The sequence below is a fragment of the Ceratotherium simum genome, chromosome 16, assembly GCF_057802395.1.
Source record: "Ceratotherium simum simum isolate JZ-2026a chromosome 16, ASM5780239v1, whole genome shotgun sequence".
NCBI lineage: Eukaryota > Metazoa > Chordata > Mammalia > Perissodactyla > Rhinocerotidae > Ceratotherium > Ceratotherium simum.
The window spans coordinates 9,992,864-10,015,644 of record NC_141915.1 but is presented as its reverse complement, the minus strand read 5'-3'; the positions used below and the strand labels follow the sequence as shown (position 1 = coordinate 10,015,644).

Here is a 22,781-nt window from a genome sequence, read left to right as displayed (position 1 = left end):
GAAGCTCTTCAACACACTAAACGACAACATATGAATAAATTCAAAATATAAATTGATTAAAGTTGAAAATAAGCCATTTTATTCAAAAGCATGTCACTGCCTTGATAACATTGTGCCAATACCTCAGTCATTTGAAACCCATTAAGATCAAACTGAAGGCGAGATAAATGAGTGGCAGGATAGAATTTTAAGAAAGAAATTGGGTAGATTCTAAAGATGTCCTTTCATGGGGAGTGAGCCCACACTATTAGATTTGAAGTGACCTGGAACTCTCTCACGTCACACCCATCGCTGTGCCCAGGTTTGGAGAGGGTTTCAGCAGAGGCTGGGGCTGTGTTTCTAACTGCCCACCCCCCTATACCCCCTCACTGGGAATCCCTGGTTTGAACCAAGACTGCAGTTCCCAAACACTGAGGGAGAGAGGACAGAGTGTGGGCAGAGGTTATGCATCTTCTCCCCCCTTCCCTCTAAAATTCCGCAGTGATTCCGTGATTAACGCCATGATCCTTTCCATTCAAATGCTTTCCTCACAACAACGTGACCTGTGTGCCTCTGTGTTCTCCAGCCGGAACCAATACGCTGAGAAGATGAGACCGAGTATCACAGGCTGATCAAACAGGGGAGAAGAGAACAGCCACATCAACACCTGCTTTCTGTGACCTCCTGGGCAGGAGGAGTGTAGACTGGTACAAATGTTTTATGAAATAGTTTCATACTGGCATCCTCTTTTTTGTTTATACTAAAAACAACAACAAGGACAACAAAACCCTAAAGATTTTTTTAAAAACCACTCATTCGCTCCCCATTACAAAAGCGATGCATCAGGAAAGAGTGGTCAGGCCCCGCGGTACTGTACACACCTTTACGAGACCAGGGTGCTATGAGCCGTGCTCTTCCTTCCTCGGTGTCAACACCAGTCTCTAGTGGCTAGACAAAGGAAAGGTTTTATATGCTCTTTCCAACTTCCACCCTCCTTTCTTATTTCTTTTGGAGAAAGCGGTGATTTATTTTGCAAAATTCCTAGGATTTCCCAACGTTACTTTCGCCATCGTGTGAGACCTTGTTTCCCTCAGCAGTTTCTCCTATCCCTGCCATTATGTCAGTGGGCAGTCCCTTTGTGAAGTGAAACCTAGGCATCTTAATGTAGTTTTCAGATTAAACACACACAAAGTCCAATGGCCTGTTTGACTCAAACTTAATCTAGATTCCAACTATGTCCACCAAAGGCCAATGTATTTTACCACAGGACCTAACTTAAAAAGTAAAAGTTTAAAAGATAATTTAGTGCCATTCCATCATAAATACTCGGTGACTAGGCAATAAATAATAACTTACAACAGACATTTTAATAATTGAAGCCAAGCTGATTAGTAATCACCACGTACATTTTCTATTATTGCACATTCTGATTTAAGTTAAATCTAAACACTCACATGTCCTAGTCCCAAACTTCTCTAACTCCAAACACCAACCTTCTAAATCCGAGATCATCACTTCTTGCTTATTCCTGATTTTGGCCAAGTTTTTTGCCTTTTCTTCCTCTTCAGCCAGCTGAGAGGAACACTCAGCAATGCGATCTTCCATGAGTTTCTTTTCCTGAATGGCAAAAATTGACTGCTTCAGAAAAGGCATTCAAAATAACAGCTGGGGTTTGGCATTACTTAGAAAACAAATAACATTGGCACTGCCTCCCCCAACACACTGTGTGCTCCAAAGACGCAGGAAGGCTCACTCATCCTGGTGCCTACCCCAGAGCCTGGCCCAGCCGCCCAGCCGTGAGAGCCCCACACGAGTGCTGAAGGAATCGATGCTTGCACAGACGGGAACAAGGCATCAATGAGTGATCCACGTGTACAAAATGTGCAGGTTAAATATCTAAAGGATTATAAGGCTATCTGATGGAGTTAAAAAATGAAACAGTTTCTGTCTTTAGAAATTTATATAGGCAGAGACTTAGAAAGAAAATGAAGTAAACGAACCTGAGCATTTCCTCTTTGAAGCCACTCTCGGTGAGTGCATCCACATAAGTATTGTTCATATTCTAAACCAACTTTTTAATAGAAATATTCTCTTACTTTGATAAATTTGGAGTTTTGGTCCTCGAGAAGCAGAATCTCCTCTTCCATCTTCTTGATTTTAGCCTCTGCTGTCACCTTTTCCAGCTGCAGTTTCTGGCGAGCCCCTTCTTCCTCATCCAGTTGCTCCTCAAGGTCCTTGTGAAGAACACACAGTCAATCTCCCCACTTTCTCCACAAAATTCCACCACACATTAATAATCAAAGGAATGCACGTTAAAATGAAATACCAATTTTTGATTTTCAAAGTGGCAAGGATATTTTTAAAAATACAAAATGCAGCTATGTGAAACAGACATTTGTATCCACTTCAGGTTAAAGTACAAACTGGATTAATCCTTCTGGAAGCCAACATAGCAAAGTGCAGTAAGCTTGGAAAACAAGCATTTCTTTTAAACCAGCAATTTCAGGAAATAGTCACAGATATGATTTATATTAAAAAAAGTATAGTAATGTGTAATTTACAATACTGAGGAACTATGAACATGCTACAAAAAAGTCTTGGTAATTAAGTTGGTATACTACTATAATGGACTAGTATAGTAATTAAAATTCATATTTTGGAATAATAATTAATAATATAAGGAAATATGAATAATACAGTACAACTACATCAAACACATACTAAATTTACCCCACCTTCTCCCTTCTCCCCTTGGGTTATTTTGAAGCAAATCCCAAACATCATATTTCATGTGTAAAACCTTCAGGCTGTAGCTAAAGGATAAGTCCACTTAAAATTATGTTTGTTTGAATTGGAATCTAAATAAGGTTCACACACGGTGATGGACTGATAAGCCTCTTAAGACTCCCAGACTTTAATCTCTAGGTTCCCCTATATTTCTTTCTCCTCCCTCGTTCTCACCATTTATTTGTTTAAAAAAACCCAACAGGTCATTTGCCCTATAGTTTCCCACAGTCTATATTTTGTTAATTGCATCCCTGTACTGCACATTCCTAAGGTGACAAAAGCAGTGAACATAACCGTATGTTCAGTATAATTTCAGTTAATAAATAATCCGTATGTATCTGTTTAGAAATATAGACAAGAAACAATAACAGAGGTAATGGGATTGACAGGTGGGAGAGACTGTAAATGCTATATTCATTTATTAATATTGTAATCAGAAAATTACCCTGAAAAAAAAAACCAAATCAAAAACAGCTCTAGTAGTTTTGGTTGAAAAGGGTACAGATAAGAAATCTCTCCAAGCCTCAAAGGCAAAAAAAAAAAAAAAAAGATAAAGAGACCAACAAGGATGGGTTTTCCCAAGGGCCACAGTTAATAAAGACTCTCTGATATTCCACAAGAGAAAAAAAGATCAATACTTAATAATAATATTACCATAAATATTTTTAGAATGTGTTTGAATGAATTTACATGTCACAAAAGGCGATGATAAATTAAGATAACTGAGCAAAAAACCAGAAGTTTAAAAGAATCTAGTAAAGAATGTGAAGATAAAAAGTATTGAAAAAGCAAAACAAAACAAACAACAAACTCTGTCCCTTTAAGGACATATTTGTTTTCTTAGTAGAGTAGAGAAATGCAAGCATTTCATGTGAAGTTGTTAAAATCTGGAGTATAAAGAAAACAGGTTGGGGAGATTGGAGATGACTTTGGGTGTCCTTCCCCTACATGAGTGAAATAATATAGTGGAGTGTGCACATAAGATTTGAGAAAAGATCATGCACACGATGGGGAGCCACTGAGAGTTCTAGAATAGGAATAGTGACCAGAGCAGCCTGACAGTGTGGGCCATGCTGGATGGATCAGAGGGAGACCCAGGAGCAGGAAGCCAAGTGGTGTTGAGAAAGAGAAAACACAATCAAAACTGATGATAGTACCGGCAGGGAGAACTCACTGTCGTTGGTGAATATTATTCTGGATCTTCTGTATATTCCCATATAACATCACAGAGCTAAATTTGTAAGTTACATACATATTTTTAATTAGATCTTATTGTATATACTCCTTGTAACTGTCTTAATAATATATTATGAATACTCAGGAAAATACGCAGCTTTTTTTAAGTAACTGTATAGTATTACTATGGTTTAACAATCCCCTATTGTGGGATAATTAGAGGGCTTCCACTGATTTATGTTAGAATAAAGTCCTAGAACTAGAATTGCTGGATTAAAGTGCACTTTTGTAAACCTATTTGCAAGCCTATTCTGCTAACCTATTTACAAGATATTGGAAAGCTGTTTGTGTTGTAGAATGGAAAGTGTCCAGATGATTTACTGTATGGGGTATTTTCCAGGGAAATAAGATGATATCTCTTGTGGTTTTGATAAACATCTGAATCGTCTGTGCTTTGCAAAGATAAGTTATGGGGTGAGAAAAAATTAAGGGAGAGACATGGAAAAAAGAAAGTTTGGTAGTGGACCCATAAAGCAATGGTGGCAGATATATAAGCCCTGACACTCAAGAGCATACTGGATAGGCTGGGGCTGGGAGACAAGCAGAAAAAGAGGTGTCCTAGGTCACAGACAGAATACCTACAGTCAGTTTCATTTGTCTGTGTATTCAAGCACATATGTAGTTGTGCTTCATTCATATGAGTAGAGCTTGTGTCTCACTCAATAGGAAAGTAACTACCAGGAAGGGCTAAGTGTTTCATTCTGATTCCTGGCCACCTCCTGCACCAGTGCTGAGCATTTCTTATGAACCAAACCACCTAGTAGATGCCTATCTAACGAATGGAGTGAGCAGTAGAATTATTAATGACAACACAAAGAACAAATTAGGTCCTCTACAGAGTGCCACAGATCCTGGGGTGTTTCTACTGTGAATCACTTTGCATACTGTAAGATGCCACATCAGAACAAAAAAGATTCCTATTCAAAATAACAAATACATGTTCAAAGAAAATCTATTACATGTGTGCTTCAAATGATGGTCGTCTTTTAAGGGTAGGTACTTATAACTTAGATTCCTTTTGCTCCTCAATGAACACAAGAATCCAAACCCACAGCTTCTATTTCTTCAACAGATCTACTTGGAAAACCCAAAATATAATTCTAAATAAAAACTATCATGGATACCTGAATATGTGCTTGCATTTTTTTCTTTTCATTTTGGAGGATCTGGTTTCTTTCTTCTTCTTCTTCAACTCTAGACTCCAAGTCGTGGAGAATCTCTTCTAATTCCTGCTTTTTAGCAGCGAGTCTTGCTCTCATCTCTTCTGCTTCAGCAAAAAGCTCAGTCTCTGCCTGTAATTGCTCTGCAAGGATATTCTTCTCTTCTAAAAGCTGCAATCACAATAAAGTGTCTGGTACTCCGATTTGCCCCCAGTGTATCCACAAGATACAGTCACCATGATTTCAACGATCACTGCACATCACCAAAGAAACTGAGAGTTGAAAACATATAACATCACTGGCAAAACTTTCAAATATGTCTTTAGCTAGAGCAAAATAAACTAGATGAAAACATTTTGGTCATTTCTGTTGTCTCAGGTTATCCTGAATAATACATATTAAATCACGCTATTTTAAGAACTCCTGTTCTTCTACTAAGGTAATTTACAAAAGGACAGAAAAGTAGGAGAGGGAAAGTATTATTCAAATGTTATAAAGTTCACGATGACACTAAAGCTGTCTGGTATCAAGTGATATTCTTAGCCTTTACCGTTAATATTTTTGGCCTTAAACACTACCCTTCTATTTTTGTCCTATACAAATATTTCCTGAGCCTCTGCTTTGTCTATGAAGCATAACTGCCTGAGAAAGGGACACTGATTCGAGACCACTGCTGCTGGAGAAGAGGCAGGTGGGGGCCTTGTACTAGCTCATCCTTTTCCTCTTCTCTATTTTCTCATGAGCAGTCACAGGAAGGTGAGAATATTGGGAGTTTCAGCGAAAACAGGTGTTAAACACACGTCTGATAGCAAAAATGATCATCTGCATGTCCAAAGAATGACAAAGGCAAAAATGCAAGAGGGAAGGTTGACTTTAGTTTATATAAACCCAAATGCACAGTATAATGTATCTGTTACCTCTATTCTCAAAGTCTGTGCTTTGGAAATGAGTGAAAAATACACATAAAATAAGAAGATGTGGTAAGTACATTTATTTATTCATAATTGAATGTGTGAGCTCCTGTCAACGGGAGCGCTCATATTAATTCAGGACAACGTGAGACTTTATGACGCCAACGCACATACCTGTTGGTGCTTCCTCTCCATCTCCTCAAGCTCTCCTTCCACCTTTGTCTGCTTCTCCTTCACCTTCAACAGCTCTTCATCTTTGGCCTGAAGTTCTTCCTCTTGGCGAGTAACTTGTAGGAGTGGCTTCACCTATGACAAAATTGAACAGTTGATCATCACATCTCCTTCCTGTGGGTTCTCACTGATCCAACACCGCTATTTAGGAAGAAGTACAGGAAGCCCACCTTTGTGAAGACTCGCCACCACTGCCAGTGCCGTAACTTCAGATACGCGGCACAGTTCCGCTGCAAGACCTTTAAGGCACTTAGTTGTTGCTGCTTCTTGGCAAAAGCCCTGAAGAACAGTGAGAAAAACTTACTATTTAAAGAAAACATGTTTTAATAGCTGTTGTCATAAGAAGACATTCTAAAGGCAGACATTCTTATCTGGCTGAGATAGGGGTGGGTACATCCATCAAAGAAGTGGGACTGCCCGCTGGAGTCCATGCCAGCTCCTTGGCCTGCTCAGCTGACCTCAAGCATCTGTCACGGATACCCTGCACTTTCTTCAGAGATGCTGCCCTAAACATTCTCTTGCCATTTACCCATGTGTGTATACATGTGTGCACTCTCGGGCATTAATAAACCCCCTGCTTTCCTGAGGCAATGAAGACAGTGTGAAAGAAGGTCCCTCATCTTCCCTTTGCTGGTGTTTTTTATTGCTCCTTTATTAGCTACTCTCTTCTTTTTCTTTTGATCTGTCAGAGAAGAAACATTCCTCCCCCTTTCTAATTTTTCTCCTCCCTCCCTCCCTCCACTTTGCCTTAATACTGTGCAGCGCTCTGAAGCTGGAACAGACCTGGAGATGGTCGTGTCAATGCCTCATTTACAGATGAAGGCTCAGAGAAGTCAAGAGACACTCCTCTAGGACAAGGAGATACTTCGTGAACCCTGGTCTCCTCATTACCGTGTCTGGGCTTTTTCCTCTACACCACGCTGCCTTCTCAATCCCTCCACATGCTTCGAGGCCTACTCCTTCATCATCTTTACTCTAATATTTTCAATTTCGCACTCTCCTTCAGGAACAGAGCTCCCTTTCTGAAACCCTTACCCCCTCTCTTGCCGAAAACAACCCCAAAACTCCAAGTTTGCTGCCCTGCCATTCCTTCTAGTATACAATTTATCTTTTTCTACTCACTACTACACTTCCAGGATCCACAGCAAATGTTCCCATTACCTTACTCCCTGATGTCCAGCAATCTGGTAGGCCCCATCACTATTGAAACTGGTAGGCCCCATCACTACTGAAACTGCCTTTTAGATATTGATAAAGGGCTCCCTAGACTCTGCAGTGAGGAGTTTTTTCCTCGGCCAAAACCATTTTGCCTTCTCTGTGGACCATCCACAACTGGAACATTCTGATCTCCTGGGTTTCAGAGCACTGGAATGACCTTGGAGTCTCCTTCGTCTCTCTGTCATAGCACTTATGCTCCACTCTAATTATCTACGTATGCAGCAATCTTCCCAACTAGACTCTGAGCTCCTTAGGAGCAGTTATTTTTGTGGTCCCAGCATACAATCAAGTGAACAATATACTCAAGACCTCCTCAAAATATGTTTGCTGAGTGAATGAATGAATGAACAACTGGGCACTTCTAGCTCTGTGATTATTTCTCTTGATCTTTTATAACTGTTTGCAGGAGTAGCCATAGGATTTTCCTGGGAAAGAGAAGCAATTGAAGGAGATGGAAAAGATGGTAAAGAAATTTAGAATTATTCATTCACTCCAGCAAAGACTGGTATCAGGATTCACGTGGGAGTGTCTTAAGAAAAGACCTGAAGGGCAGGACCCAGTGGCCTAGCGGTTAAGTTCAGCATGCTCCACTTCAGCGGCCCAGGTTCAGTTCCTAGGCGCAGACCTACACCACTTGTCAGTGGCCATGCTGTGGTGGTGGCTTACAAACAAAATAGAGGAAAATTGGCCACAGATGTTAGATCAGGGCGAATCTTCCTCAGCAAAAAAAAAAAAAAAAAAAAAAAAAAAGACAAGACCTGAAAGTTGCAGTCTTAGAATACAAATGACTATTTTTCACCTTTCCACTTCTTTGACTATCACATTTCCTCGCAGGAATCCCAGAACTTCCATATTGCCAACTAATTCCTCCTTGCTGGTTACAATTTTCCTTGAGCCCACTGCTTTGTAACTGGCTTTATTTTTGCTTCCTACAAGGCCTACTTCCTTCTGATTTATTCCTACCAGCCAGAAAAGTTTGGCCAACCATTACTTTTAATAGTTTCTACTACAAAAACAATAGTTTCAAATTGCTTTTTGAAACTATAAAGCATCTGCCTTCCAACTATTACAATCTCTTTAAAAAATCCTGTAAAAATTCTCCCAATCTTCTTATTGAAAACCATTGCCCTAGTTGCATCCTTGGCCTGCTGGGAGATGAGGCTGTCAGAACGATGGGTCAAGAACACGCCAGTGACTTTGTTTAGTTGAATGAGGCAGCTGGTTTTCCTTCCCCACAACAGTCAACTGATTATAAATCAACTCATATTGATGGAGTCCCTGTTATGCATCAGGCACGTCCCAGCTGCCTTTACCAGGCAGTTTAGTGACCTGCATCTGAAGCACATCGCCCTGTCTTCAAGTATCTAGGAAGCAGAAGTGTTCAAAGTCACTTCTGTTTCTTACCTCTTTTTATGCTCATCCCAATGTCTTTCAGGGCACTTCAACCACAAGTTCATGGATTTCCATATAGATCTCTATCTTTTTGACTACTGTAAGCACTGCTCTGCCTTTCTCCATGTTATAATCTGGTTCTTTTGAATAGGATGTCTTCTTTTACTGATGCATCCTACTTTTAAGTCCCATCCCACCATATACATAGTGTGACTAAAATATTTAGGTGAAAGGGCCCCAAATGACATAGACAAGCTGGGTTATAGAGCAGATTATATAGATGTGTTAAAATCCTTAAGATGAGATAATGTGATATCTTTGTTTTTGGCTATCAGTCTTGATGAAAAATATGCAGGGTTTAGACTTCAATACAAAAGCTGCACACATTTATAGACTGCATTTCATGCACTTTTGACAGCTGTATGTTTCTGGCAGTTGTAAACTTCTGACTAACTCCGGGAAGTTAGGAAGACACGCGGCTGTGCTCACTCTTTATGCCCCCTCAGGCATGCTGTGGTCCAGTGGATATGGTGACGGCCGTGCTTGCTATACCAGGTTCACTTTATTATTTAAACAAGCTTTAAGCAATAATATATAAAAACCCAAGTCTTTTGCTCCTCCTTGCCAAATGTTTCCCAGTGTGAATCACTAAGGGCATTATCCATTCTTCAACTTTCCATGCTACCGTTTTTACTCAGCATTCCATTTTATGGGCAAAGACACAAATATTGCTTCCACCTCATTCAGTGTGAAACCTTCTTGACCGATGTCCGGGCAAGCAGACTGCCCATCAACCAGAGCTGCTCTCCAACCCATGCCTAGAGGACATTATTGCAGAGAGTTAACCTCCAGGGCAGGTGTTCATACTGTTTGTCAAAACTGTCTGGATGGCAGCTAGTCACCTCTCTCAACTTCTCTCACTTCCAAAGCCTACATCTTCTATAGGAAGAAGTAAAGAAAACACCGTTATTATCTCTAGATCCAAAACTGTTCTAAGTCCTTTTTATTCTATCTCAAATCCCGCATCCATTCTCTCCATCTCCATCAGCACTGTGGGTCCTGCCATCTTCCACTGAGCCACTGCAACAGCTTCCCAACTGGCCACCCAATTCCACTCTTGCCCCACCTCCAATCATTCTGCACATGGCAGCAGGTGACCTTGAAAATACAGACCATCCCTCAATGTTGTTCTACTGCACTTCTAACACCTGCAAGTGCCCACTTCTCAAGCCTCTTCTCCCACTTCTCTCTCCCTCACTCACAACGCTCCAGATACACTGTACTACTTCACTGTCTCAAATGACACCATACTCTGTCCAGAACTGCTGCTACAGTTCCTTCACTGGAAAGCTTCTCTTCCCCTTTCCACAGGGCTAGCAGCTTCTTATCCTTGAGGTTTCAGCCTCAGTTCCCTGAGTACCCACACTGAAGCAGGATCCCAACCCCTTTATTTTGTGTCTCGGCCCCTTGTTTATTTCCTTATTGCAGCATGTCCTTATTTAGAATGTTTATCGGCTTACTTGGCTACCTCTCCCACTAGAACATAATTTCCATAGGACAGGGACCTTACGTCTCACACACTCATGTATTTCTAGCACAAAACACAACACTTAGCACAAGCATATACTTAGTAAGCATTTAATTCATGATTACCCACTTACTTTCTGGCTAGGTAACCTCTGCAAACAGCCTGGAAGAAGATAATGATATCGGTAATTTTTAAATCTCTTTCTTCCTCTAAGTGTGCCAAAACTCCAGCTCTGAAAAATATCTTGCTCTGTCCAATTCTATACAAGTTTGGGTCCAATTCTAAAGCCCGGATCTAAAAGACAAAGAGTCTGTTTATTATTTTTGCTACAGGAAAGATTATATAAATAGTCTACAAACCAGAAAAATCAAGAAAAGCTTACCATTCGTTCACAAGCCTGTTTGCCATCCATAAAACCTTTAGGAATAGCATTTGGAGTTAGGATCTCATATCTGTAAGAAAAGCAGCCAAAAAATCTGTTGTAAAAATGTTTACCTACGAGTTTTTCTTTTTCTTTTTTTGTGAGGAAGATTAGCCCTGAGCTAACATCCATGCCAATCCTCCTCTTTTTGCTGAGCAAGATCGGCCCTGGGCTAACATCCCTGCCCATCTTCCTCTACTTTATATGGGACGCCACCACAGCATGGCTTGACAAGCAGTGCGGAGGTGCGGGCCCGGGATCCAAACCTGCGAACCCTTGGGCCGCCAAAGTGGAGTGCATGCACTTAGCCGCTGCGCCACCAGGCTGGCCCCAAGTTTTGCTTTTTCTAAGAGGCAATAATATGATAGGTAATCATGTCAAATTAAGAGTAAAGAAATGACCAGGTGATTATCTGAAGTTTTCTGCAGATCTAGTTTCTATTTCCTAAAAGAAGCAGCAAAATAAAAATGAGGTTAATTCTTCCAAGTCAAAGACTAGGTTTAAGAAGTTGTGGCAGAGAAGACTCAAAAGCATGGTGTTTTTAAAAACGTTTTGTTTTTCTTCATTTCCCACAAAATGTTCACATCCTTAAGATGCAAGGAAAATCTGGCTCTTTGAGTGGTAAGTCACTGTCAATTTGCAGACATGTATTTAGATAACATAAAAGGCTGTAAGAGCAAGGCTGTGAGGCCTCTAGAACATTAGAAAGTATCAGGGTGATACCCAAAATAGCACTGGTCTGCGTGTACACATGTTCACTGAGCTGTACACTTAAGATCTGTGCACTTTACCGTAGGCAGGTTATACCCAATAAAATAAATTTTCGCAAAAAGACAGTGGCTATATTAAAGGATGAATCCTGGCTACATCAATCAACTTTGTATTCTGGATGCCAATTATGTTCCTTTTTCTCCTATCAGAAAAAAGTGAAAATCTATCAGGCTGTTTATCATACAATGGGGCCATAATAACAGCTTCCCCTCAAACCCACAAGAATTGGGATAGTTTTTCAACTAGATTCCATCTGGAACAAGGGGAGAAAGGGCCACTCTTTGACCTGCAGCCCTGTTTATTTTATGGAACAACAAATGCTGTCATACTTGGACATGTGACTTCCAAAAGAAAAAAGGAAAAAAGAAAATGAGATTAACCACTAAAGAAAATCACACAATAAAATTTAAAAATAACTATTGCCCATCATATGTTTTCATCTATTTCTATTGCACATTGATCTTCTCTCTTGTTTTTTACTTAATTCTTCTTTTCTAATCTATCTTATTCCTTACTCTATTTTAGTAAAAGGACTATAAGTGCTCACACGCTCACACACACATGCACACACAGTGGAAAAAGTAAATACATATGCACATACATACACATACACAGATATGTTCATAGAAAAAAGATGGAACGAAATATCCCAAATTGCTTTCAGAAGTCACTCCTGAATGATTTTATTTACTTTTTACTTTTCTTGTATTTGCAAATTTTCCTACAAGGAACATATATTACTCATATATTTAAAAAATCAGTTTAGAAAATTATAATGTTTAAATCCCAAATAGATCTGTCTCATGAGTGAACTGTAAGTTCTCAGCTTTCAATGTTTCTCTCACAACTGACGTCAGGGCGCTGCAGACAGGGAAGAGTCTCTGAAGCACCCGCAACAGCTACCAGCACACTGACTCTTTATAAAGCAGGCACTCGACATTCCTAAGCAGTAATAAATGTAACAACGATTATCCCTTTCCTATATATGAAAAGAAAACTGAAACTATTCAGGCAACAAAGAAAAATTTTTCCTCATTATCTCATTGTTTTGATTCATACTAAGATAAGCTTAGACACATATGGCAAAAAGGTAAAAGTTAGCCATACCTCTGTCTGAATTCCTGGAAGACTATCCGGTTGGGGAACCCCTGGCGACAGATTCTGATCCCTTCCAGGACACCATTACAGCGGAGCTGATCTAGCACGAGATGCGGATCCAGTTTTCCAGCCTAATCAAGCAAATGATAGTTTTATGGTTTAATCTTTGTAACCTGACCTAGGTCAATTTTAAATACCAGCGTATGTTTTGCTTAACACATACCCGCTTCTCGTGATTTGGAATGATGCAGCGAACAAAGTTAGGGTTGGTGTTTCGGAGAGTGGCCATCAGCTTGGTGAGAGATTCTTTGTAGAGCTGTCCAACGGTACGAAACATGCCCTTCTTGGTTTTATATGCAGAGCCAAAAGCTGTCTCAGTCATACCAGTGACTTGATCCAGACCCACAATACGGTCCACTGGTGGAAATAAAAAAGAAAAGGAAAATAAGCGAAATCTAAGTCTTCAGCAAGGAAAGAGAAGACAAAGTGATAGTGCAGCAGCACAAGCTTTGTGGGACAAATGATAGAGATGCCGTATAGGTAGGGCAGTCAGCGAATTTAGACACCGCACAAGCCGTGGAACTAACAGCCACACACTTCTATGGCAGGTACCGTAGTGCTTGACAGCTTCATACCACATACCAGCAGATGCCTTCCGCTGCGCTAGTTTCAGGAATTCACTGTCTCTGATAACATTTTGCCTGTCACATATACAATTATTCGGTAAATGAAAGATCATTGGCTGGCATTATTGATACACAAACTGATACTGTGACAAGTCTCAAAACAGGAAATGGCTTATAAAAATATACATAAAAATACATGATTGTACAAAGCAAATCCACTGAATGAATATGCTCAGGGGTTAGGGACCAGAGCCATCTCTTATTAGTCATTAGATTTTCAGTAAGAAAAGTCATTCAAGTTTCAGGAACAAATGCAGGAAGATTACATCAGTTCAGCTTCTCTGCTCAAAGCATGAGTAACACTTGTTAAAGGGCAAGAACACAAAATAGGAAGGAGTCTCCTGAAATGAATCCCGGCCTAAGCTCAGTTTAACGATGGTTAAACTTCTCAGACATTACGATCTTATTAAAGCAGCTGACATTTTACGTTATCCACATAGACCTAATGCTTCTAACAACAGGATTATAAACAGGAGTGCAGCACAGTGCACCAGCCACCAGCAAAACATTTGGTACATAATATGCTCTCATTTAAAAAAACTCTTAAATGAATGAAACACATTACTGAAATACTTTAAAAACAAAATATCAATTGAACTCCCCCTATTAATGCCCTCTTCAACCCTAACAGCCACCTCCATTTCTTTCATTTGTCCCCCAGGACAGAAAGCACCTGGGGACCTGGCACTGTGTGAAGTGCTTCATCAGCAAGATCTCATTCAATTCTCAATTTCCAGTGAGGTTTTTATGGAAGAGGAAACCATGACCCAGGAGGTAAGGTAACTGTTCAAGTTATGCAGGTCTTAAGTGGAAGCTGGGAGAAGGATGGATAAAATCGGATTACTTTCCAGGCTTGTGCATGCATACTCTACTAGGATTTCTCCTAAGCGAGGCCACCAGACTCGAGGGTTTAGGTCAAAGGTACTCCTCCTGCTTAAGCTCTGGAGTCCATCGACCATCCACCTGAGAGACCAGCATTCTTTCCTGTGCCTTCACCCTGTCCCTCTTCACTTGCTCCAGCAGAAAATAGCACCAAACCCCACCCTCGCGTGGACCATGAAACAATGAACTTCCCTGAACCCTGCATCTGCCCAGTTCTCTATCTTCTCAGAGCCAAGCTTCTTTCTAGAGTAGTTCACACACTTGCCACTCCCTACCCTTTCCCACTGATTTCCCATCGTGTAGCCAACTGGTGTCTAGGCCACCCTTCTCCCCTGCCCGACACTACTCAGGCAACGACACGTCAACCGCTAACAGCAGATGCCGTCCAGCGCTTCTGTTACTTGACCCTGGTACATCTATCTACCTGTTGACCATCACAGCAGCATTCTAAAAATCCTCCACTCCTGGCTTCTTTTATGAATCCCACCTTCTCCTGGACCTCCATCTACCTCTCTAGCTTTCACTCTCCTTGATGACTTCTCTTCTGCTTTTCCTGTACATCATGACACTGACTAGGGGTCCAAACTCAACTCACCTGAAATCCTTTCTAGAATAAAGCAAGATACAAGTACAGGCATACATTACTTGACTTTCTGCTTTTCTCAAGCCATATTCTCATCCTGAGTGATCTCACTGATGACTTTAGCTAGCTATACCTGACTACCCAGCACCAGTCACCAAACACCTATATTCTCCTCTCCACCCAGAAGTCACAAAGATGCCTCTGCCTTCCACAAATTCTCGCTAAGTGCCTATTACATCTGCTTTTACTCAACACTGCATCCCTCGAACCTAGCATGATGCCTGGCATATAACATGCTTGATACATATATGTTAGCAAATAAATGAAGTAAAAATTAAATATATTTACAGTTACAAATAGTGAGAAATGCATGGAAAGAACAAAATGCTACGAGAAAGATGGGTGGTTAGAGATCTCTCTGGAGAAATTACGTTTAATGCCCAAAGAGTAAGAATGAGACAGTGGAGAGAAGACCATTCCAGACAGTGGGAACGGCATGTGTGAAGGACCAGGGGCAAAAATAAGTGAAAGAAGCTAGTGCCAATGAAGCCTTAAGAGTAAGGAGATCACGGACACTCACGATGGCTGCTTCATACAGAATGGATTGGGCAAGGGGTGGGGGAGAGCAGACAGGTGACCAATTTAGTAGTCCAGGCTCTAAGAGAGATGATGGTAGCCTGAACTGGTGACATTGCAAAGATGGATAGAGAAAGAAGACTCCAGACATATTTTGGTGGGAGAATCGACTTGCTTTAATGATTAACTTGATATGGAAAATAAGGCAGAGGGACCTACCAAGAATAACTCCTAGGATTTTGGTATGAACAATTGAGCGGCTGGTGGTGCCACTGGGAAGATGGGGAGAGAAGTGTGTTTTGTGGGTAAGAAGATAGGATCCAAACCCTAAGTAAGTCTGGGGTGCCTGTGAGATACGAGGTGAAGATGAGATGTCAAGTGAACAACTGAACATTCTAGTCTGGTGCTAAGAAGAAAGGTCTGAACTAGAAAGGTAAATTTGGGAGTTGTCGACTTACAGATAGTATTTCAAGTTATGGGACTGGATGAGCTACCTAAAGGGTGCATGAAAAGAGATGAGGGCCTAGGACCATGCCCCAAGGAGCTGGGGAGAGGAGGAAGAGCTAGACAAGGAGGCTGAGGAGTGGCCAGAAGTAGGAGGGACAGAAGGTCAAGATCCTAGACTGGAGCACATTCGCTACCCCAGCCTCTATTCTGTTCCTCCTCCTGTGTGTCCTCTGCAGATGTGTCACTGGTTATTCAAGCCAGAAACCAGGACCTAGCCTCGATTCCTCTCTCACACCCAGCTGCTCACCAAAACTGGTCAAGCCGGACTTCCAAATGTCTTCGATCCATCCCCTCTGTCCTCTCTACTGCCCTAGTGTGGGCTCTAACTTGTCACCTGGATTCTGCAGTAACCCCCTAACTGGTCCCTTCCTCCAGCCTCACTCTCCCATTGCATCCTCTCCCCCTGCCACCACACTGTTCTTTCCATTTATTCCTTTAGTCCCAGTGTAATGATTAACAGGTATTTCTAAAAGATAAAACTAAACAAGTTATTTATTCCTAAACTTAAAATCCTTCAATTTCTCCTAAAGCTTGTAAGATATGGTCCAAATATCTTAGCCCAGTAGAATAGCACAGTGACAAAGAACTCAACCCAGAGAGTCAGAAACACCTGCCACTCACAAGCTGTGTGATCTTGGGTCAAGTTACTCAACTTCTCCAAGCCTCAGTTTCTTCCTCCATGAAATGGAGCTAATGTGACCTACCTTACAGAATTGTGAGGTGCCTGGAAAATATTCAAGTGCTCAATGAAGGTACCTCACTTTCCTATACACATCTAAGGTCCAATTGTATAACCTAGTTGCATTTTTTCAAAGACACAAGGCCCTCAATTCTCCATCCTTTTCTCTCTGCCTGGAATGCACGCCCTCTTCCAGCCATCTTGGCAAACTCTTATTGGCTTTTAAATCTCCATTCCTTTACCTAACTCCCTCTTCTTGGGCTCTGGGTTCCACCCTGCCTCCAGTCTAATTAGGCCATTCCCTCTCTAGGCTTCAAATCACCCAGGCCAGATCCCTGGGACAACACTTCCACTCTGTTCTGGGTGTACTCCCACTGGATTGGACGTCCCCGGGGACGTTTCTCCAGCATCTAACAACGCAGGGCCCTGAGAGCCGAACCCTGTGTCTCTGGACCCCTCTGATCACCAGCTCAGATGATGTCTTCTGCCTTCCCCCACCACCCAATCAATGTTGGCCTGAGCATGGTCCCTGGCACACAGTAGCTATTTAATAAATATCCACTGAATGAACACGAGATTAACCACAAGAACAAGTCACCCCACAACAAAAGAGAAGGAGCACCGCGTTTACTTTGCAGGGACTCAGTCACATTGGTTTCGCAGTTGTTCAGCCTGCAAGGGCAGTTCTTCAACACGACAGGACGGCGGAGTCTAACAATACAGTCCTGAAAAGGGACTCCTTTTAAAATAATGATGAACCTGATTTTCCAATTTAATTTTAATAAGGGTAATCTAAGATAAATATTCAGATTTGAAAAAAATTCATGCTTTAGACTTTCAGTTCTTTTTTTAATTCAAAAATTTAAACTCAGGGTTAGCTTCTACCAATGAGCAAAATTATCTTGTGGGTAAAAGAGAAACACTTTGGGAACTTCATTAAATGATATGGGCCACACTAATAATAAATGCTTTCACTCAAAAATCAAGACCTAGAAAAACCTCTATTTAAAAAAGTACTTTGTTGCAAATGGTTATAGTAGGAATCAGAGAAAGGCAGAAAATCAGGCAAGATTCTAGCAGCTCCTCAAAATGAACAGCACTGCTACTTCTAAGACCTAGTACCGCGAACACCTCCAAGTGTCTTACAGCGCCTGGTTTCAGGGTGGAGCATGGCTTTGTTTATTCTCCTGCTACAAACTCTTCTCTCGGAGGCATCAGGAAAGCCTGGGTAGGGTGGCTGGTAGGCACTGTAATTTATTATTTGGTTGCCCAGTAGCCTGAAAATAATTCAAAGTATTTTATACTAACACTTAATTTATTAATCTATAAGACTTACTTGGACAGTCAGAAATTAGATGAGCTCCAGAAACTTGTAATCTCTAAGGGTATATTCAGTTTAAGAGAAAAAAAATACAACTTATAATCATCTATCTTATAAAACTGCCATCAACAGTTTTATATAAGGAATGGTGTCATCTAGTGCCAGAATGCTTAACCGGCCCTTCCTCTAGGGGACAATCTCAGGAAACGAGAGGTACATGAGATTTCTATGTTCTTCAGATCTGTGCGTGGGCCAAAATACTACTGCTTCAAATTTAATTTGAGGTATTTAAGCTAGCTCTTCAGAAACTCACTCTAGTTAATACAGCTGGAAACCAAAAAACAGGGGAGAAACCTACTTTAACGTTAATTTTAATACCCCGACTTGGTGATTAAGAACTACATCACACGCTCCCACAGAAGGCTGCGGGACCCGGCACCGCACTGGGCACGGAGCAGGTCCTCAATACTCATTTACACAAATGAAGACAATCCTGCTCTAAGGTACTAAACGGTACTAAAATGTTACTAACAGTTAAAAATGACTCAGAAACAAATATTTAACTGCTGAATTCCCAGAAAAAATCCTAACATCAAATGGTATATCTCCATAATATCTCTATTACACAGTAATAACAAATTTGGGTAGTAGAACCAATCTGTTAATTGTTCTAGAGTAGTTGGAAAGTTTTAGAAAAATTCCAGGAAGTCCTGAGGCTGACAGGTAGCATGTGATTTAAGGAGAAAGCAATCTTTCTTCTCCCAAGCACCAGTGTTAAGCTGAACCTGGATTTGTCTCCTTTCTCTCCCTCATCTGTACTTGCCCACCCTCTGCAGAGGCCAAAGTTGTGTGGACAAATGGGAAGCCCCACTCACCCCACAGTGTTTCTGCTGCACTCCTGCTCCTGCTCGCTCCCCTCGGCAGGGCCCGTGTGTTTAATCTGTGCTGACACAGGGCAGCACAGAATGACTGCCTATCAGCTCGGCCTTGGCACACTATGAATAAAAGTGGGCTTGCATTAAATAACAGCCAAGGAAATAAACCGTTATTGGTTTTCTGTTTTTCACGATCACAACGGCAGCAGCCAACAAGGCGGCCACAGCAAGTGGAGCCGCAGCAGAGGCAGCCACGGCAACAGCAACGCCAGATGTCACGGATTTGGGCACTTTACGTGCCAGCTGCAGGCTCATGCTGCCTTCTCTGATGCTCACGATAACCCTGAGCACTACGTGTCTTGTCCTCACTTGACCTCAGGAACTCCGGCTGCAGTCCCCAAAAGCTGCTTCTCCTGGAGCTCCACTCTTGTTAAGACTCAAGATAAAAATATATGAAGGCGTAGAGTATACCGCAGCAACAACAAAAAACCTTCCTCCACCAAAAATGACGACAATTTAAGCACATAAACTGTCAGACCTAAACCACAGATTCTAAAGTGGCACTAAAAATAGAGATCCTGACCACTGGACATAATATGGAGATTAAATGATGGCCATTTTATCAGTCATCCTACTTGATTCTAAGTAGAACTGCCTTTAATGAAACTTACTGAAATAAAAAAAGGCTGATTCAAAATTTTTGAAATCAGAACTTCATTTCTATGTTTGAAGCATGGCTAAGGTAAAAGCTTTTCCCCTACATTATGACAAGAAGGTAGGTAAGAATTCAGCTGCTATGAGAAGACCAGGGGAGACCCAAAGAGCGGTGACAAATGGGGAAGTCCTCCCCCAGCAGTGACCAACCCCTCCTTGGTGACTCAGGCTCAAGTTAACTGCTGCTACCACATTTCAAGTGCTGCTTCTATGCAAGACTGAAAAAGGGTAGGAGAAGTTATCAACAATTACAACTTGCTTCATGTACTTCTCACATTTTCTCTGGTGGTACCCTTCCAGATCTGTCAGTTGCCATCTAGCACTCGCGGAGGCTCAGAGAACCTAAATGGTACTACCCCGGGAAGGAGACTGCAGGTTTAAACTAGCGTTAGGGCAGACTACACATAACTATCCCTCCAACGCAGTTTGGATCAGGATTAAAGGCACAGACAGCCTCTATTATCACAGACCCTTTTAGTCTAAAAACTCTGCCTGTAACTTTGAGGTTACAATCTCTCTTTGCTCGTTCATTGTGCTTGCATCCTCCATTACTAGTTTATCTCAGAGGTCTAGACTTTCAAAACATATTTGGAAGAAAACAGCCCTTTGGCTTAGCAGAAACTTGTATGACCTCCTTATTCTGCCTCTAGAAAATCTGTTCCTTTTTCTTCTGCACTTCTCCTTTGATGCTTTTGGAAATCTTTCTTTACCCCATCTTCATTTTTATCCTCAAAAGCCTGCAAGCTCTTCATAATGCAATTTTTCTAACATTATAAATGTACCTAGAAGCACAAGGTCTCTCAGCTTTGTGTTATCTCACTTAGAGATGCACTACATGTTACCATGTCTAAGGCAATCTCAATTTGGATCCCCAGAAACTCCTTCATCTACTGTCTTCTGAGAAATCACTGAAAATACTAAAGCCCCCATTCTCATTTAAAACCCGTTACTCTTCCCTGGGGTTTGAATCCATAAACACATGTTGAAGAGAAAAACACTGTGCTATAGAAGTACCATACACAACTTCAAAGACCATATTTAGCCATGGTGGATGGAAGGTCCTCCAAGGAGAAGTAGAGATGGAGATCCCTGATACTTGGTTGAGCTGAGTAACTTAACTAAAGGACGTCTCACTAAGAGAGTCAGAACCAGGCACATTTTCAGAGCCAACTTGAGAATATGGTGAGGTGAATGAGCTTACTCCCTGTCAGAGTGAGGTCATCTAGGAGTGGCTCTGCACTTGATCCTGCTGGTACAAAAAAACACCTGGTCCATACACCCCGAAGATCATGGTCCCACAGGAAAGAGCACCTACACTGTAGGAGAGGGAGAGGCCACAGTGGGAGTGTTAGGCGAAGGTGCTGCACCTGAAAACTGGGTGTGGAATACCCACACCCCCATCAATGCCCTCACTCAATGACTTATTTATGTGTCTACTTTGTGCCAGGGGCTGAGGAAATTGACGGTGGACAATAACAGGCACTGTCCCTACTCTCAAAGAGCTCAGTCTGGAACTCTCTTAGAAGATTAGAAATGCAAGAGTTAAAGGGAGTCTCTAAAGAGGGCACTGTACTCTGGGAGAAAGTCCAAAAGATCAAGCGCTAATCTTTTCACAAAGCACAAGTCCCAGGCAGACCATAAGCTTAAAGCTACCTCCTGGTTCTCTCCCCACTTTTTTTCCCCTCAACTTCATCAGTGCTCCCCAAAGCCAAAGACGACTGAGTTTGAAGATTTCTTCCTTTGGAGTTCTTCTGTGGAATATTCATTCCAGCTCATGGAACAATATTTGGCATAATCCATGTCCTCCCTCTCCCCACCCCAATGCTTGTAGTCTACTTCTTTCGTAGTATGTGAGCTAGGAATGATGTTAGGGATCTTGGATTAAAATGGGCATGCTCCTTTAACATATTTTTTAAAAACTTTTCAGATGGATTTGGGTCTCAGCATTATTGTGTTCCAAAAATTATAAAGGAAATTTTATAAGATGAGTTTGACTTTATCTTTGAATTTCACTAAATAATTAGAAGGCTGGCTGATCTTCATTTATATTGGGCTTTTAGGGGGCCTCTAGGCCATGGTTAGGCCGTATTTTAAACAGGGCTAAGGATTCAGACCACAGGGCCCAAATGTCTGGAGCTCGATTTCAGGTTCAATGTACATATTTTAACACTCCACTCTAGTGCACATATCAAGCCTTGCAGATAGTTTCACTGTCTTCAGTTCAAAAGAAAATGCCAGATATGCACATAAATTCCAAACAAAAGGTATAATGATGAGACCAAAACATGTAAGAAAAATATGTAATTATTTGTTCACAAAATGTTAATGACTTAAAAAAAGAAAAAATTCCTCCTTGGAATTCCTTAGAGTTGAAAATTTAAAGGTAATTCAAAGGTAAAGGAGACATTATTTAGCAGATCAATTCCTAACAATTCCCTGAGAGGACTGTGTATCAAAATGGCGCTATTGGAAAAGGTAGTGACATACCTTTTAATATGCAGTGCTGTGGGTGCTATGCATAAAATAAGAAGCAATGTGTAGGCAGTAGCAATTGAATTGTTGATGCACTCAAACATTTGCCTTGAAGAAGAATAAAACTGAGCATGAAATGAAAGGTTCATGCAGGTCTATGAGCAAAACAAAAACAGAAACCCAGAAACCAGCCCCACTCCCCAGTCTACCCTGCCCTCCCCGGCCCCCCTGCCAGCCCCCCGTAAGTTCTTCCTGTGGGCTTACAACCCTTCTGTTTTGGAAGACCTACAGGCTTTATACATTCACCTGGTGGCTCATGAAGACCAGAAACACTGTCATAGAAAGAAGCTCTCTGAATATTCTGAATCTCTAAATTTGAGAAACAGCAAAAACAGGAGGACAGAAGAGCAAATACACAAACACTTCAGTTAGTGTGAAAGACATTCGACATCACAAGTAAACTTTGAAATTGGGCTATAAAAAGTAGCCAGTTCCAGGCAGATCCCATGCAAACTTTACTGTTTAGAGAATTTGCACATTTGGACAAAATTCTTTATAAAATAAATTTAAACTGAATCAAAAGAGCACAGGTGTGAGCAGTATATCATATCAATGTTAAATGCGTACCCCCATGTAAATGTAGGATGAAATTTAAGAATAATACGGTACTATTTGAGTTGTCTTTCATAAAATTATCTTGCAATTAGCAAATTAGGACAAGACTGCAGTTAAGTTAGAGCATTCTGGTAACCGT

The 22,781-nt window shown here is 41.2% G+C and overlaps 1 protein-coding gene across 5 annotated transcripts in view; it reads right to left on the bottom strand.

Moving 5' to 3' along the window:
• The window catches only part of MYH10 (myosin heavy chain 10), a 140,570-nt gene that overhangs the window by 29,053 nt on the left and 88,736 nt on the right, over positions 1–22,781 (bottom strand). For all 5 annotated transcript variants that reach the window (XM_087440429.1, XM_087440428.1, XM_014789522.2 and 2 more), the window contains 9 exons: positions 12,956–13,149; positions 12,742–12,863; positions 10,825–10,894; positions 10,576–10,736; positions 6,475–6,583; positions 6,248–6,379; positions 5,127–5,333; positions 2,076–2,213; positions 1,473–1,596 (listed from right to left, as the gene is read on the bottom strand). In XM_087440429.1, the coding sequence (XP_087296555.1) occupies positions 1,473–1,596; positions 2,076–2,213; positions 5,127–5,333; positions 6,248–6,379; positions 6,475–6,583; positions 10,576–10,736; positions 10,825–10,894; positions 12,742–12,863; positions 12,956–13,149 (1,257 nt within the window). The remainder of the gene's footprint in view (positions 1–1,472; positions 1,597–2,075; positions 2,214–5,126; positions 5,334–6,247; positions 6,380–6,474; positions 6,584–10,575; positions 10,737–10,824; positions 10,895–12,741; positions 12,864–12,955; positions 13,150–22,781) is intronic.